The following is an 18,170-nucleotide window of genomic DNA, read 5'->3' as shown; positions in this document are numbered from 1 at the left end:
CTTTTGAGATAGCTAGTTGTATAATTTCATGAGCTGTGTTGTCTGACTTTGCATTTAGTTTATGTTCGCTTGTTAGCATTTAGCTAGCATCCGCAATATCTTCCAACATACAAAAAAAAATGTTTGCTAGAAATAGTGCCGGTAATACCACATCCGCCGTTATGGTACAGGAACGGTATGGAAATCTTGATACCGCCCAACCCTAGCTCCTCCTCTCTCTCTGATTCATCCATGTCTCAAACTCACCTCACACTGTTGAAGTTTCAGCAGATCATAAGAACTGTACAGTCGTGGCCAAAAGTTTTGAGAATGACACATATTAATTTCCACAAAGTTTGCTGCTTCAATGTCTTTTTAGATATTTTTGTCAGATGTTACTATGGAATGATAAAGTATAATTACAAGCATTTCATAAATGTCAAAGGCTTTTTATGACAATTACATGAAGTTGATGCAAAGAGTCAATATTTTCAGTGTTGACCCTTCTTTTTCAAGACCTCTGCAATCCGCCCTGGCATGCTATTAAATAACTTCTGGGCCACATCCTGACTGATGGCAGCCCATACTTGCATAATCAATGATTGGTGTTTGTCAGAATTTGTGGGTTTTTGTTTGTCCACCCGCCTCTTGAGGATTGACTACAAGTTCTCAATGGGATTAAGGTCTGGGGAGTTTCCTGGCCATGGACTCAAAATATCAATGTTTTTTCCACGAGCCACTTAGTTATCACTTTTTCCGTATGGCAAGGTGCGCCATCATGCTGGAAAGGCATTGTTCATCACCAAACTGTTCCTGGATGGTTGGGAGAAGTTGCTCTCAGAGGATTTGTTGGTGCCGTTCTTTATTCATGGCTATGTTCTTAAGCAAAACATCCCTTGGCTGAGCAGCAACCCCACACATTAATGGTCTGAGGATGCTTTACTGTTAGCATGACACAGGACTGATGGTAGCGCTCACCTTGTCTTCTCCGGACAAGCTTTTTTCTGGATGCCCCAAACAATTGGAAAGGGGAATCGTCAGAGAAATTGTCTTTACCCCAGTCCTCAGCAGTCCAATCCCTGTACCCTTTGCACAATATCAGTCTGTCCCTGATGTTTTTCCTGGATAGAAGTGGCTTCTTTGCTGCCCTTCTTGATACCAGGCCATCCTCAAAGTCTTTGCCTCACTGTGTGTGCAGATGCACTCACACCTGCTTGCTGACATTCCTGAGCAAGCTCTGTACTGGTGGTGCCCTGATCCCGCAGCTGAATCAACTTTAGGAGACGGTCCTGGCGCTTGCTGGACTTTCTTGGGCATCCTGAAGCCTTCTTCACAACAATTAAACCGCTCTCCTTGAAGTTCTTGATGATCTGATAAATGGTTGATTTCGGTGGAATCTTACTGGCAACAATATCCTTGCCTGTGAAGCCCTTTTTATGCAAAGCAATGATGACGTCATGTGTTTCCTTGCAGGTAACCATAGTTGACAGAGGAAGATCAATGATTCCAAGCACCACCCTCCTTTTGAAGCTTCCAGTCTGTCATTCGAACTCAATCAGCATGACAGAGTGATCTCCAGCCTTGTCCTCGTCAACACTCACACCTGTGTTAAAGAGAGAGTCACTGACATGATGTCAGCTGGTCCTTTTGTGGCAGGGCTGAAATGCAGTGGAAATGTTTTTGGGTTTTCAGTTCATTTGCATGGCAAAGAGGGACTTTGCAATTCATCTGATCACTCTTCATAACATTCTGGAGTGTTTGCAAATTGCCATCATACAAACTGAGGCAGCAGACGTTGAAAATTAATATTTGTGTCATTCTCAACTTTTGGCCACGACTGTATGTCCTCCTTCACATCGTGCTGAGCGATTAGTGCTTTTTGAAGTCGCTTCGGGATTGGTTTGATTATTTAAAATATAATTGCAGTAAATGTATTATGACATAAAAAATATATATTTTAGAGCTTTTTAATGGAAAAATAATGAACATCCAATTGCCAAAACATTGTGGGAAAAATCCACATTGAGAAGACATCAATAGAAATACAGGCAATTGTTATGAAATAATGCACTATTTCAGTTGTGTTTATTACTTAGTTTTTAATTGATGAGTTTATTTTTTCATTCCTTAAAGGCGTCATCTCTGCTCAGGCAGTAGCAGCCAGCCAGACAACGTTATCTCTGTGTTCCCCATACTGTACTGTCTTTAGTCATCCTATCTAGCTAAACTAGCCTGTCTAGAGGCGTCCATTTGTGCACATATTATGGCTATTTTTTTGACGTTTTGGACTTCGGTAAGGGCGTTTTTGGCTGTTCGGGGACACATTTGTTTTCCCTTAAGGCAAGCTGAAGTCGGTTGCCGAAGTCTACACCCCTTTTGTCGGTGATTGGTCAGTACGGATTCTTAGATAGTAATTATAATGAACTGCTTTGCTTTATCTTGGCCAGGTCGCAATTGTAAATGAGAACTTGTTCTCAACCTGCCTACCTGGTGAAATCAAATAAATAAAAAATAGTCGAGAAATATTGAACTAAAGTCTTTGTTAGACGTAAAATTGAGCAACTAAGATTTCCTCAGCAAACCACGTTAACATTTCTTGCATTATTTCAGATTAATTCGGACTATTTTGAGGAAGTGTATACTGGCTACGGCGACTCAAAATGGACAAACAGCACTATTGCCGCTTTTTTTCCCATTTCAAAATCTTCAAGCGAAGAGGATTGTAAGGGAGGATGCGAGCACACTCGTTCTGTTCGCAACTCAGCAAGGCGCCAGCCGAACTAAAGCGGTCTAAAGCATGCCGACCGCTTAAGTATTCTGCAGAGCTGTCTGGTAAAATCATTTGACTAGTTCATCAAAGTACATACTTTCATGAACAGTCTCTCCGTCTCTATCGTTGTGTACATTCCTCTCTCATGCAGTCTATGTGGTCTGTTTATCTAACCTAACGTAGCAGGTGTAAAAGTATATCCATCTCTGTCCTAGCCGGAAAGAACAGGCGCAATGGATTTTGGTCATTGTGGTTAATTGCAACATTTATGCCCTGAACTTCTAGGAATATTGGCTTGATGAAAACTACAACTCCCTTCAGCTCAGCATCCCACAGTTCTTGACTTAATTTCTCTCTAGAGAAAAACCCCCAATTAAATGTAATTGAAAAGACGTCGGCCAATTAGCCTTTTGGCTAATTATTATACTATTTGATATATTCAAGGCCTGTAGTAATAATGATGTCTGACGCAAATGAATAAGACTTAGAAGTGTAACTTGATTTTAGACAGATTTTCTGCTGTGCTTTGTAAGTCTCTTCACTCTGTTGGCGATGCTGGTTGCAAGCTTTTAGTGTGTCCTTAGTTCTCAGGGCACTACACAGCATTGCACCTAAAATGCATTTGGTTGAATACTGGTCTATGTGAGGTGTTTCATACACACCCCAAAATTATTTCCAGTTACATTGTTGAAACTCTCATCATTTAAACTGAATTTACCAGCATCCCAGTTGATAGACAGTAGAATTGTGGGTGTCCTCCTTCAGGTGTTCAAACGCCACAACCCAGCCACAGCGGAGGAGCAGGAGATGATGGAGAACCTGTTTGATGCCATGTGCTCCTGTCTGATGCTGGCTGCCAACCGGGATCGCTTCCTCAGGGGAGAGGGTCTGCAGCTCATGAACCTCATGCTTAGGTAAAGACCCAGATGTTTAACACCTCCTGAAGAAATGAGTCTCCACACACAGCTGAGTTTTAATGTTTCAATAATTTAATGTCCTAAGCTTTTCAGCTAAAACAAATCTTCATCCAAGTACCTCAATGGAGGCCTAATGTAGAGATGGACAGTTCCCCAGCTTGACTGTAGTCCTTTTCAAATTTCAACCCTCCTTTCAATTCACACAGGTCACTGGTGATCTGATATCATTACGCAGTAGGGATATATGTAAATTGACATCTTTGAACTCAACTTTTGTTTGCTGTTAAGGCTGTCAGAGGGCGCACCATGAACCCCAGTGAGTGGCAGGGTTGAGTGATGTCTTTGTTTTTGCACAGCATGTCTCTGGCTCTGCTCAGATGCCAGTCCAATCAATCAGCCGACAGAGCGCTGCAGCACCACAACGGGACCTTAAAGAGCAATAAAGAGACATTACATGTATTTATGAAACCCTCCATGCCCAAGCTCTAATCATCACGACGACGCCTGGCAGGCAGACCGATTTAAAACAAATCGATATCTAATTCTAGCGATGCAAAACCCGCTTTTAAATCATCCACAGAAGGCTCTCAGAATAGGTTATCTAGAGAGCAACACGTAACTTTCTCTTTTTACTTCCCTTGAGATTCACAGAATCATAAGTTCTGCACCTCTGCTTCAATAGTTTTCTCTATTTTTGTAGAGGTTAGGATTTAACAAGGGGTTTGCAATATGAGCTTAGGAACATGGTTGAAGGCATCTTTATAATTGCCTCTATCTAAATTCTTAAAACTTTGTCGAAAAAATTACTTCCTCATAAGCTTCCTAAAGGACTGCAAGTTGCAAGGGACTCCTTGTAGCTAGGTTACATACCTTTGGTAGTGTACTGTATGTGGACACCTGCTTGTCAAACATCTCATTCCAAAATCATGGGAATTAATATGGAGTTGGTCCCCCCATAGCTGCTATAACAGCCTCCATTCTTCTGGGAAGGCTTTCCACTAGATGTTGGAACATTGTTGCGGGGACCTGCTTCCATTCAGCAATGAGTATTACTGAGGTTGGGCGATTAGGCCTGGCTCACAGTCGGCATTCCAATTCATCCCCAAGGTGTTCAATGTGGTTGCGGTCAGGGCTCTGTGCAACCATGAAAGCACTCGGTGGTCCCATTCTGTGAGCTTGTGTGACCTACCACTTCGCGGCTGAGCCGATGTTGCTCCTCAACTTGTCTACTTCACAATAACAGTACTTACACTTGACCGGGGCAGCTCTAGCAGGGCAGAAGTTTGACTAACTGACTTGTTTGAAAGGTGGCATCCTATGACAACCACGTTGAAAGTCACTGAGCTCTTTAGTAAGTCCATTCTACAACCAATGTTTGTCTATGGAGATTGCATGGTGGTGTGCTTGATTTTCTACACATGTCAGCAACGGATGTGGCTGAAGTAGCCGAAACCACTAATTTGAAAGGGTGTCCACATACTTTTGTATATATAGTGGAGTCTGTGTGCCTGGCAAAAGACAATTATGACCGTGCTGCTGTTGTGCCTGAGATAATTGAGCCCTTATAGTTATTATAATTTTTTATTATTTTTGCACTGCCTCTTCCCAGGGAAAAGAAAATGTCTCGGACCAGCGCTCTGAGGGTCTTAGACCACGGCATGATTGGCCCAGAGGGTTCTGATAACTGCCACAAGTTTGTGGACATCCTGGGCTTGAGGACCATTTTCCCCCTGTTCATGAAGACCCCCAAGAAGATGAGGAAAGCTGGGGCCGCAGACAAAGAACATGAAGGTTTGCAAATGTTTATACTCTCCAAATTACCTTTTATAAACAATGAAATATTTTTGCTTGTCTGAGTTTAGGGCAAGTGCTTACAGTTGTCCAATGTCTGTACCCAAAACACAATTTAACAAGGCATGAGATCTAATCAGGTTTGTCTAATGGCTTTTTCGTCTGTCGATTTAAGTTATCAATCTAACCTTGATTGATTTTTCTCCTGTTCCTCTCAGAATCCACTCTTGAGTTGTGAAATAAGAAAATGAAAGCATCGCGCTTATCAGCCACCCCTCCCTTTCCCCCTTTTGGTTTTGGCAGTGGCTGCCTTGATTTAGCAGCGGCGCCACTGCTAAATGAATATAGGGGAAACACTGCCTTCTCTGTCTTTTAATTATATCTCATACGTCCGGACGGCCCACCCTTGGTGAACAAATTGGCTTCCTTAGTCTGTCTCCTTCATCTGGGGGGCAGAATGAATTAACCTGAGACCTGCCTGAACCTCCGAGTAGGAAGCCAGACATAACAGGGCCCGCTAAAGCTTATCCCCCTGGTGCTCCCACTGATGGACCTCCTACTCGTCACAGCCAAGCCAAACTGCCATAAAGTGTGGTTACGCTGCTGTGTTGTGTGCTGCTTTGAATGCTCACTATAATTGTGGGCTGATGCCGGAGGGCATCTAGGCTATACAGCAGTGGACTACAGCTCGTAACATACCTTTGGACTATAATATTCCTAGGCATGTCCCTAATGCATTGCATAGTTTCTTGACTGGGATAGGCCTATTTACTAAATAACGATGATACTAAGCATTAGTTATGTTTGTCCTTACATCGTTTGTATTGTATTTATTATTGTGAGTGATGACCAATTATTTAGTGTGAGCTTTATTTGCCACTTTTTCAACTTTTTGAAAGTCACAGCTTTTTTCAAAGCAGCAATGTTTTACAATTAATTTGATATTGTTTTGAGGATGCATGATTGTTTTGTCATAGTTTTTGACAGTAATTAGTGTCTCCCCTGCTGTAGTGATTTTATTTTTTTTTAAACAGAAGAAAGTGGTTCTCAAAAATAACACAATGCAGTCATAATTAATTAATCTATCAGGGGCTACACAAATGAGAGTTTAAGTAATTAATAGGTAAAGCACTCCAAACCCCTCTCCATCATAAAAAGAGATTGATCTCCATTAAATCGCCTCTGAAAATATACTGAGGTCCAGTGGCTGTGAATTGTCGGACCACATTTGCATACAGTGGTTTTGAGAAAAAATATTGCAGAGGATCTTTGCAGAATTTGATGACTCACAATAGCGTACCTTTTTAAGGTCTGTATTCATTTCCATGTCCTAATGTTTTTCATAGATAGAATGAGATTCTGGCAGACTATATTTAGCAGGCTAATGATGCACACACAGTGTGATGGAACAGAAGTAAACACCCCATTTACATTAGTTCTGACTGCACTGCAGCCCTTTGTAGCTTGTTTTGTTTTCCTTGGATGTCGATCTAACGCTGCTTGGTGCTTTAATATCTCTATCTTCTTGTTTTCACGTGATACTAAAACTACATTAGAAGAATAGGAGCTGTAGTGGAATTTGATTTTTATAGCTTTGTTTCAGATAATAGGCCAAATTAACAGATATTGTGATCAGTGCAAAATACTGCTTTAATTTGAGTCTTTTTTACCAGGAAAGTTGACTTGAGAACACATTCTCATTTACAGCAATGACCTGAGGAATAGTTACAGGGGAGATGAATGAGCCAATTGGAAGCTGGTGATGATTAGGTGGCCAGATTGGGAATTTAGCAAGGACACTGGGGTAAACACCTCTACTCTTACAATAAGTGCCTTGTGATCTTTAGTGCCCACAGAGAGGCAGGACATCTGTTTAATGTCCCATCCGAAAGAAGGCACTTTACGCTGGCCAGTGTCAATCACTGCCCTGGCATATTTTTTTTGACCAGAGGAGAGAGCGCCTCCTACTGTCCCTCCAACACCACTTCCAGCAGTATCTGGTCTCACATCTAGGGACAGACCAGGACCAACCCTGTTTAGCTTCAGAGGCAAGCCAGCCGCTGGCCAATCTACCAGTAGCCTCTTTCCTTTTAACTCAAACTGTTCATAGTCTCCTGTGTTGTCAATGAGGGAATTTGATAATGGGAACTCATCCATACCTGCATACATATATTTTTGAATTGGTTTGGAACTTGGTCAATCCATTTTGATGTTGCTGATACCCATCAATGACAGGAGCCATAATGAAGCCATCACATGATTGTCAACCATCAAAAAAGCTTATGAAACGCAGCCCAGCCTTGTCAGTGATTTCTTCCCCTGGACTATTCTAGTCAGGTATGGTGGAAGTTTGCCTCAGACAGTGTAGACGAGAGCTCGTACCCTGCAGGGGTGCCTTTGGTCTGGCCGGGCTCGGTTGATTGCTTTCCTCAGGACACGGCTGGTTCAGGTTCAATCTGTCCCCAGCAGAGAACTGTCAGGACCTGCCACTGTCAACCTCCTCTACTGCTCCTCCTCCTCCAAGCTCAATTGCCTGCTTCATGGCCCTCTTTGCATGTTAACCTGATGGCTGCTCCAGGTTATTACAAACAGAAATACTCCTCAGCACCCCCTCATATGATCCCGCAGATGAAGAAGCCGGATGTGGAGTTTCTGGGTTGGCGTGATTTATACATGGTCTGCGGTTGTGAGGACATTTGGATGTACTGGTAAATTCTCTAAAATGACAGAGGCCGTTTATGGTAGAGAAATGAACATTCAGTTATCTGTCAACAGCTTTGGTGGACATTCCTGCAGTCAGCATGTCAATTGCATGCTCCCTCAACTTGAGACATCTGTGTGTATCAAAACTGCACATTCTTTGTGGCTTTTTATTGTCTCCAGCACAAGGTGCACCTGTGTAGTGAGCATGATGTTTAATCAGTTTAATGATATGCCACACCTGTTGGGTGGATGGATTATCTTGGCAAAGGCGAAATAGGGGTGTAAAAAAATTAGGGCTGACCCTAATTAGTCATCTGGTCGATTGCTTGGTTGTTAGGCTGTTTGTCAACCGAGATTTGTTTTAGTCGAACAGTAATAAATATATATAATTTATAGGTATGTATGTATATTTATTTGTGTGTGTGCGTGCATGCGTATATACAGTTGAAGTCGGAAGTTTACATACACCTTAGAAAATACAATAAAACTCAGTTTTTCAGAATTCCTGACATTTAATCCTAGTAAAAATCCCCTGTCTTAGTTCAGTTAGTATCACCACTTTATTTTAAGAATGTGAAATGTCAGAATAAAAGTTGAGAGAATTATTTATTTCAGCTTTTATTTCTTTCATCACATTCCCAGTGGGTCAGAAGTTTACATACACTCAATTAGTATTTGGTTGCATTACCTTTAATTTGGTTAACTTGGGTCAAACATTTTGGTTAGCCTTCCACAAGCTTCCCACAATAAGTTGGGTGAATTTTGGCCCATTCCTCCTGACAGTGCTGGTGTAACTGAGTCAGGTTTGTAGGCCTCATTCCTCTCACACGCTTTTTCAGTTCTGCCCACACATTTTCTATAGGATTGAGGTCAGGGATTTGTGAAGGTCACTCCAATACATTGCTTTGTTGTCCTTAAGCCATTTTGCCACAACTTTGGAAGTATGCTTGGGGTCATTGTCCATTTGGAAGACCCATTTGTGACCAAGCTTTAACTTTCTGACTGATGTCTTGAGATGTTGCTTCAATATATCCACATAATCCCCCCTCATAATGCCATCTATTTTGTGAAGTGCACCAGTTCCTCCTGCAGCAAAGCACCCCCACAACGTGATGCTGCCACCCCCATGCTTCACGGTTGGGATGGTGTTCTTCGGCTTGTAAGCCTCCCCCTTTTTCCCTCCAAACATAATGGTGGTCATTATGGCCAAACAGTTCTATTTTTGTTTCATCAGACCAGGGGACATTTCTCCAAAAAGTACGATCTTTGTCCTTATGTGCAGTTGCAAACCCGGTTTTGGAGCAGTGGCTTCTTCCTTGCTGAGCGGCCTTTCAGGTTATGTTGATATAGGACTTGTTTTACTGTGGATATAGATACTTTTGTACCTGTTTCCTCCAGCATCTTCACAAGGTCCTTTGCTGTTGTTCTGGGATTGATTTGCACTTTACGCACCAAAGTACGCCCATCTCTAGGAAGAGACAGAACACGTCTCCTTCCTCAGCGGTATGACGGCTGTGTGGTCCCATGGTGTTTATGCTTGCGTACTACTGTTTGTACAGATGAACGCGGTATCTTCAGGCGTTTGGGAATTGCTCCCAAAGATAAACCAGACTTGTGGAGGTCGACAATTTTTTTTCTGAGGGTCTTGGCTGATTTCTTTTGATTTTCCCATGTTTTCAAGCACTGAGTTTGACGGTAGGCCTTGAAGTACATCCACAGGTACACCTCCAATTGACACAAATGATGTCAATTAGCCTATCAGAAGCTTCTAAAGCCATGACATAATTTTCTGAAATTTTCCAAGTTGTTTAATGGCACAGTCAACTTAGTGTATGTAAACTTCTGACCCACTGGAATTGTGATACAGTGAATTATAAGTGAAATAATGTCTGTAAACAATTGTTGGAAGAATGACTTGTGTCCCACACAAAGTAGATGTCCTAACCGACATGCCAAAACTATAGTTTGTTAAACAAGACGTTTGTGGAGTGATGGAAAAATTAGTTTTAATGACTCCAACTTAAGTTTATGTAAACTTCCGACTTGAACTGAACATACATACACATGCATGCATGCATACATGCATACATGCATGCATACATACATGCATACATACATACATACAGTGCCTTGCGAAAGTATTCAGCCCCCCTGAACTTTGCGACCTTTTGCCACATTTCAGGCTTCAAACATAAAGATATAAAACTGTATTTTTTTTTGTGAAGAATCAACAACAAGTGGGACACAATCATGAAGTGGAACGACATTTATTAGATATTTCAAACTTTTTTCACAAATCAAAAACTGAAAAATTCGGCGTGCAAAATTATTCAGCCCCCTTAAGTTAATACTTTGTAGCGCCACCTTTTGCTGCGATTACAGCTGTAAGTCGCTTGGGGTATGTCTCTATCAGTTTTGCACATCGAGAGACTGAAATGTTTTCCCATTCCTCCTTGCAAAACAGCTCGAGCTCAGTGAGGTTGGACGGAGAGCATTTTTGAACAGCAGTTTTCAGTTTTTTCCACAGATTCTCGATTGGATTCAGGTCTGGACTTTGACTTGACCATTCTAACACATGGATATGTTTATTTTTGAACCATTCCATTGTAGATTTTGCTTTATGTTTTGGATCATTGTCTTGTTGGAAGACAAATCTCCGTCCCAGTCTCAGGTCTTTTGCAGACTCCATCAGGTTTTCTTCCAGAATGGTCCTGTATTTGGCTCCATCCATCTTCCCATCAATTTTAACCATCTTGCCTGTCCCTGCTGAAGAAAAACAGGCCCAAACCATGATGCTGCCACCACCATGTTTGACAGTGGGTATGGTGTTCAGGGTGATGAGCTGTGTTGCTTTTACGCCAAACATAACGTTTTGCATTGTTGCCAAAAAGTTCAATTTTGGTTTCATCTGACCAGAGCACCTTCTTCCACATGTTTGGTGTGTCTCCCAGGTGGCTTGTGGCAAATTTTAAACAACACTTTTTATGGATATCTTTAAGAAATGGCTTTCTTCTTGCCACTCTTCCATAAAGGCCAGATTTGTGCAATATACGACTGATTGTTGTCCTATGGACAGAGTCTCCCACCTCAGCTGTAGATCTCTGCAGTTCATCCAGAGTGATCATGGGCCTCTTGGCTGCATCTCTGATCAGTCTTCTCCTTGTATGAGCTGAAAGTTTAGAGGGACGGCCAGGTCTTGGTAGATTTGCAGTGGTCTGATACTCCCATTTCAATATTATCGCTTGCACAGTGCTCCTTGGGATGTTTAAAGCTTGGGAAATCTTTTTGTATCCAAATCCGGCTTTAAACTTCTTCACAACAGTATCTCGGACCTGCCTGGTGTGTTCCTTGTTCTTCATGATGCTCTCTGCGCTTTTAACGGACCTCTGAGACTATCACAGTGCAGGTGCATTTATACGGAGACTTGATTACACACAGGTGGATTGTATTTATCATCCTTAGTCATTTAGGTCAACATTGGATCATTCAGAGATTATGCAAAATTATTCAGCCCCTTTACTTTCAGTGCAGCAAACTCTCTCCAGAAGTTCAGTGAGGATCTCTGAATGATCCAATGTGTGGTTCTGGGGTTTTTGCTCACCGTTCTTGTGATCATTTTAACACCACAGGGTGAGATCTTGTGTGGAGCCCCAGATCGAGGGAGATTATCAAGTGGTCTTGTATGTCTTCCATTTCCTAATAATTGCTCCCACAGTTGATTTCTTCAAACCAAGTTGCTTACCTATTGCAGATTCAGTCTTCCCAGCCTGCAATTTTGTTTCTGGTGTCCTTTGACAGCTCTTTGGTGAATGAACTGCAGAGAGCTGGGACCAAAGTAACAAAACCCACCATCAGTAACGCACTACGCGGCCAGGGACTCAAATCCTGCAGTATCAGACGTGTCCCCCTGCTTAAGCCAGTACATGTTCAGGCCCGTCTGAAGTTTGCTAGAGATCATTTGCATGATCCAGAAGAAGATTGGGAGAACATCATATGGTCAGATGAAACCAAAATCTAACTTTTTGGTAAAAACTCAAGTCGTCGCGTTTGGAGGACAAAGAATGCTGAGTTGCATCCAAAGAACACCATACCTACTGTGACGCATGGGGGTGGAAACGTCATGCTTTGGGGCTGTTTTTCTGCAAAGAGACCAGGACGACTGATCCGTGTAAAGGAAAGAATGAATGGGCCATGTATCGTGAGATTTTGAGTGAAAACCTCCTTCCATCAGCAAGGGCATTGAAGATGAAACGTGGCTGGGTCTTTCAGCATGACAATGATCCCAAACACACCGACCGGGCAATGAAGGAGTGGCTTCGTAAGAAGCATTTCAAGGTCCTGGAGTGGCCTAGCCAGTCTCCAGATCTCAACCCCATAGAAAATCTTTGGGGGGAGTTGAAAGTCCGTGTTGCCCAGCAACAGCCCCAAAACATCACTGCTCTAGAGGAGATCTGCATGGAGGAATGGGCCAAAATACCAGCAACAGTGTGTGAAAACCTTGTGAAGACTTACAGAAAACATTTGACCTCTGTCATTGTCAACAAAGGGTATATAACAAAGTATTGAGAAACTTTTGTTATTGACCAAATACTTATTTTCCACCATAATTTGCAAATACATTCATTAAAAATCCTACAATGTGATTTTATGGATTTTTTTTCTTCTCATTTTGTCTGTCATAGTTGAAGTGTACCTATGATGAAAATTACAGGCCTCTCTCATCTTTTTAAGTGGGAGAACTTGCACAATTGGTGGCTGACTAAATACTTTTTTTGCCCCACTGTGTATATATATATATATTTTAATCCTGTTTATCTTTTTATCCCCCTTAATTAGCTATTCACATTTGTAGTAATGTAGGCAGTATATGCAAAGGATATTTACCTCTCGCCATGAACAAAATTACATTATGGCAAGCAATTATTATGTTCGCTTATTGTGATTCATCCTATATTGTCCCTAACATCTTTTACTCCCTCGCAACAGTTGTGGGATACACACTCCACCCCTTTCCCCCACAACAACCATATACTCAGATTCTCAGCAGTTGCACCATCCCAGAACCCAACTCAAGAAAGGTCTTGAGTTACGAATGTATATAGTTGCAGCTGTATGAGAAGGCCTGCAAAACTGAGCAAAAAATGGGGAGATTTTATTAACCATTGTCACGTACCTGATGGAGGTCAGATATACCCCCTTCCCCGGAAACACCAACAACATGGTCCCCCGTAGTGATCAGTGACCGTATTCCCAAGCATCGCCATGCAGTCAGACCTTTGATTTTGTACCACCGTGAATGTCAGAGTGTGACCCCCCCCATGGGTTACTGCAGCTAGTGTTGCTAGCTCTGCCACTGCCTGGGTGGGGGCACCCCACCGGAATCCCCACCGGCTAAGTACAAGGTCGTCAAGGATCTCATTAGCAGCTTTGAGAATTTCCTGGTATATTATGCTCTCCCATCAGGGGGCCGTGGTTTTGCAGGACCACCCCTGCCAGACAGGCTCAGAACCTTGAGAGGGCGCTGCTGCTCTAGAAGGTCTCTGATAGTATTTCTGATTGGCTTAACGCACCACCACCTGTCGAGCTTCTCAAAGTAATGTTTTCTTCGTCTCAAACATCAAGCAAATTTAAGTCTTTTTTTACATCCATTGAAAATTACAATAGTTCCTCAATATATTTAAAAAAACCTTTCTAGCTCTCTCCCTTTTGATAATCACTCATCGTGAAAGAGAAAAATGTCATACTCTGATCCAGTGAAAACACCATAAAATAGGCTTTTTATCAGTACTCGACTAGGATTTAAATAGGGTCCGGTACTCAATTTGGGGGCTCGTACTGTTTATATTTAGGTGCAGGAGTGCCACAATAGTTTTGAGCTAATATTCTACACGAGGAACAAGGGGCTCAAGCTGTAGCACATTTGAGGTGCAGGTACTCAGTTCTGGTGAACTCCTGCCCAAGTCAAGCACTTCTTTTTATCCCTTTTGCAAATAGCCTACAGCTGTGTCTGTCCGGAGCTCACTGGTGCAGGAAACTCTGAGGGCCTAAAATATTTTATACAATGTTGCAAGTTCGGTAGCTCTGGCCTGACCCAAGTTAATAGTTGATACAATGTTTCAAGTTCGTTGCAGACAGGCCATGTGTAGGCAATGTGATTCATAGGAAATACGCTGCAATGCTTTTATTTGTTGGCTTTGTGGGCTGTTTTTACATAGTTGGCAATAAAAGTAACTTTAGGTTGGTATCATTTTCATTTAGATTTGGATAGAATTTTCATTAACCACATGACAATGAGTTTGCGATATGAAGACATTATATTAAATTAAACTTTCATGAAAATGTGCATATGAAAACTGTAACTGGTGCGCTGATCAGTAGAAATGGTAAGATAAATTGGCATTCCACATGAGAAAGGTTGTTGACTCCTCGTGTAGCCTATTACTGGCAACTTCAGGAGAGTGATAGCAGAATCTGAGAATGGTTTGGTCAGGTTAAGTTTTTTTTATTTTAAATGTGGTTATCTAGATCTCTGAAAGTGTAACTGTAAGATTAAAGCATCAGACAAGCTCAATGCATATAGTTGATTTTAATTTAAAATGTCATATATATATATATATATATATATATGCACATCGATTGCCTTTTTTTATTACATGTTTTTATGCATATAATAAGGTCTCAGAGCGAGTGATGTCACCATATATATGCATAAAAACATGTAATTAAAAAAAGGCAATCGATTGGTCGAAAGAACAGAACTTTCGGTCAACCAAAATTTTTTCTTAGACTGGGACAGCGCTAAAACAAATTTGTATACACAATTTGAGAGAAATAAGCTTTTTGTGCGTATGGAACATTTCTGGGATTTTGTATTTCAGCTCATGAAACACTTTACATCTTGCGTTTATATTTTTCTTCAGTGTAGTATTTGTTCTGGTTTTCATGCAGATGAGATTTTCAACAGATGTTGATGATGGTAATACAGTAAGTATTACTTCCCTCTCCTCGCCCCTACCTGGGTTTGAACCAGGGACCCTCTGCACACATCAACAACTGCCTCCCACGAAGCATTGTTACCCATCGCTCCCCAAAAGTCACGGCCCTTGCAGAGCAAGAGGAACAACTACTTCAAGGTCTCAGAGCGAGTGATGTCACCAATTGAAACGCTATTAGGGCACACTCCTCTAACTAGCTAGCCATTTCACATCGGTTACACATGGACCAATTTTTGTCAAATTGGGTCACCTGGTTGTGGTTCCATTAGACTGGAACAGAAAGTCTCTAGTGCTCATGAATATGATCACCACTCTAGACTGAGACTGTTCACAGGCGCTACCCTAGCTCTCCCAGAGATGGGTATTATTTCCTCATGAATGTTTTTCACTTGTCCCTCACTCTGTGCTGCAGTGGCTGTAATACGGGAAGCATTGTTTTCTCAGTCTCTGCTGCTGCTGACTTATGGAAGAGGGGGAACTAGGGATTGTGGTAGAGGGAGCAGGGTGGTGGCATAGCCTATGTGTTGTCTAAGCTCATGATGAGTTCTACCAGCAATGTGCAACATGCATATCCTCCCATCATTCACCAAGGAGGGGAGGATGCCGTTGAAGCTTGTAAAAGCACACTGCAGCATTGAGCTCCTCTCTGAGAAACCGGCAGCATCAACTATGCTGGTCCTCTATCAGTTGGGAGACCTAAGATTAATATTGCAGTCTATGCTATATCTTATTGTGATGTGCTTTTGATAAGGGTAATAGAGCTGCATCATTTTTCTAGGTCACATCTAATGAACAGTTGGCCAATGCAGCCTTCCTGTATTGAGCGAATGGGGTTAAACCGTCGTTATTATGTGTGCCTTTGGTATGTCCCGTGCCTGTATTTTGATATACCATTCTGTTTTTGCTGCTCTTTGTTCTTGGTGGTTTGCTTGTTGTTGGTTGTGTAAAAGCGAGGGTAATGGGGTAATATACTTACATCTCCCGTGCTGGTGCCATCAATCTTGTCAGCCATTTTCTTTACCAGTTGCATGATTCCATTAACACAAATTAATCTGTATTTAAGTGAACTGACAGCCATTTTGTTTGCCTAATGGTTTGTTAGTGAGCACAGGGAGCTGTATTTTACTCACTGATTGAAATGGCATTTATCTGCCTTATGTTTTATAGATTTGTGATAAGGAGAGAATTGGATAAATCATTGACAATACATTTAATCAAGCATATTACACTAATTTAGCACATCACCTATTCCTACAATAACTACATTGGAGCTTTATCATCTTTGTGACCACATTTAACCAAACAACCCCTCGAAGTTGGACCAATCATGTTGAACCAACCAAGTTTGGGTATAGAAATTACTTTAACAGGAACATGTCTCAACCTCAACCCTTCAAACCAAACAGGTCACACATGGTATTAAATGTGGTATGTAGGCCAACAACCTGCAACAGGCAGCAATTCATAATATTGTAACTGAGTTACATACATACATACATACATACATACATACATACATACATACATACATACATACATACATACATACATACATACATACATACATACATACATACATACATACATGTATGTAATGGAGCTATGATTACTGCACGAAGGTGTTGAAGCTGAAGCCTTCTATCACACTTGGGATGTAATCATCAGGCTGTGGAAAGTCACACTGCAACCATGACCCTGTTGCTAATGGCTTTTCTCATTGAGGGGCTCTGGAGCGTGCCATGGTCTGGTGGCACTTTAATGAGCTAACTCATTCACACACCCTATCCTTTTACCCTCGTAACAGAGATGAGCAGTCCTGGCCTACAGTGAATCCCAGGGCATAGTCTACTACTGTATGTAAGACAGAATCTATCTCAGAGATGAGCTGCCACTCTCCAGTCCAGCTCGTCTCCCACAGCATGCTCCAGCCCAGGGAGAGTTTTAGCAGCGGTCCCAATCCTTAAGCTGAAACACTATTTATTCAGCCTCTAATAATGTCCTAATTTATCCACCACACCCCCACTGTGCCCATGTGACACTGGTCCTCTGGAGGGCAGTTGAGCAAGAGCTGAGACGGCAATTCCTCTCTCTGGTGCTGTTTGATGAACATGCTGTTGTTCTGTTTGTGTACTTCCTGAATTAGAAATCCCTCTGATTGTACAGGCTTATCACTATGACTGCCGAAAGATGGGTTTATAATTAGTAAGAGGATGGCTGATTTTTTTTCCTTTGAAATATATTTGTTTGGTCCTGTATACTTGTCTTGTTCAATTATTTGGCTGTTCGTTTTCATAGAAAAGCTATATGTTTCTTCTCATTTCTTGTCAGCATAGTTGAGCTCCTAAAGCTTGAGGTGACGGCAGCTCCTCTCATGCCATCGGTAGTCTAACTCCACCCTCACCAGATGACAAGTGTCTTAATCAGCATCAATCATCGATATTGAGCAACAAATGCCAGACGCCCCCAAATTTTCTGGAAACCGTGTTCTGTATGTGGAGGGTGCCCTGTAGCGATCAGTAACCTCCCACTGTGGTGTCAAGGTGCTGGCTATAATTGCTACTCGGGTTATGTTGACAAATTAGTGTCCCCGGAAGTTGCATTCCTCTCATTATGTGCACACAGTAGAGGGGCAGTCCACTTGGTGACATTACAATGGTAGTTTACTCTCATAATGAACACAAACAGTAAATGATAACACTAATGAATAGAGGTGTGAGCTTGCTTTGTGTGGCACTTATCTCTATTCAAAATGTGTTTAATGAATGATACATGGAAGAGCAGTATTGAGCACCTTGCTGAAGACAAGTTTTAACATCAAGAATCAAGTCTTTTGCTTGTTGCTTAGCAACTTCCAAAATGAGTTGAACTTAAAAATTGACCTCTAATTAATACCAACATGTGACTATTATTACTTCATATTTTCTTTATTTATTATTTAGTCAGATTTAGCCCTAAATGTCAGATGCAAGTGTAAGCTATAACAACATGGATGTGTCTCTGGGGTAGAGTAAATGT

General features: G+C 41.7%; 1 protein-coding gene across 1 annotated transcript in view; it reads left to right on the top strand.

Moving 5' to 3' along the window:
• The window catches only part of ctnnbl1 (catenin, beta like 1), a 36,708-nt gene that overhangs the window by 4,725 nt on the left and 13,813 nt on the right, over positions 1-18,170 (top strand). The window contains exons 10-11 of the mRNA XM_064922716.1: positions 3,515-3,663; positions 5,276-5,457. Of these exons, the coding sequence (XP_064778788.1) occupies positions 3,515-3,663; positions 5,276-5,457 (331 nt within the window). The remainder of the gene's footprint in view (positions 1-3,514; positions 3,664-5,275; positions 5,458-18,170) is intronic.

Source organism: Oncorhynchus masou, chromosome 18 (genome assembly GCF_036934945.1).
Source record: "Oncorhynchus masou masou isolate Uvic2021 chromosome 18, UVic_Omas_1.1, whole genome shotgun sequence".
NCBI classification, from domain to species: domain Eukaryota; kingdom Metazoa; phylum Chordata; class Actinopteri; order Salmoniformes; family Salmonidae; genus Oncorhynchus; species Oncorhynchus masou.
Note: the sequence above shows the minus strand (reverse complement) of the source record. Positions and strands in the feature narration are given on the sequence as shown.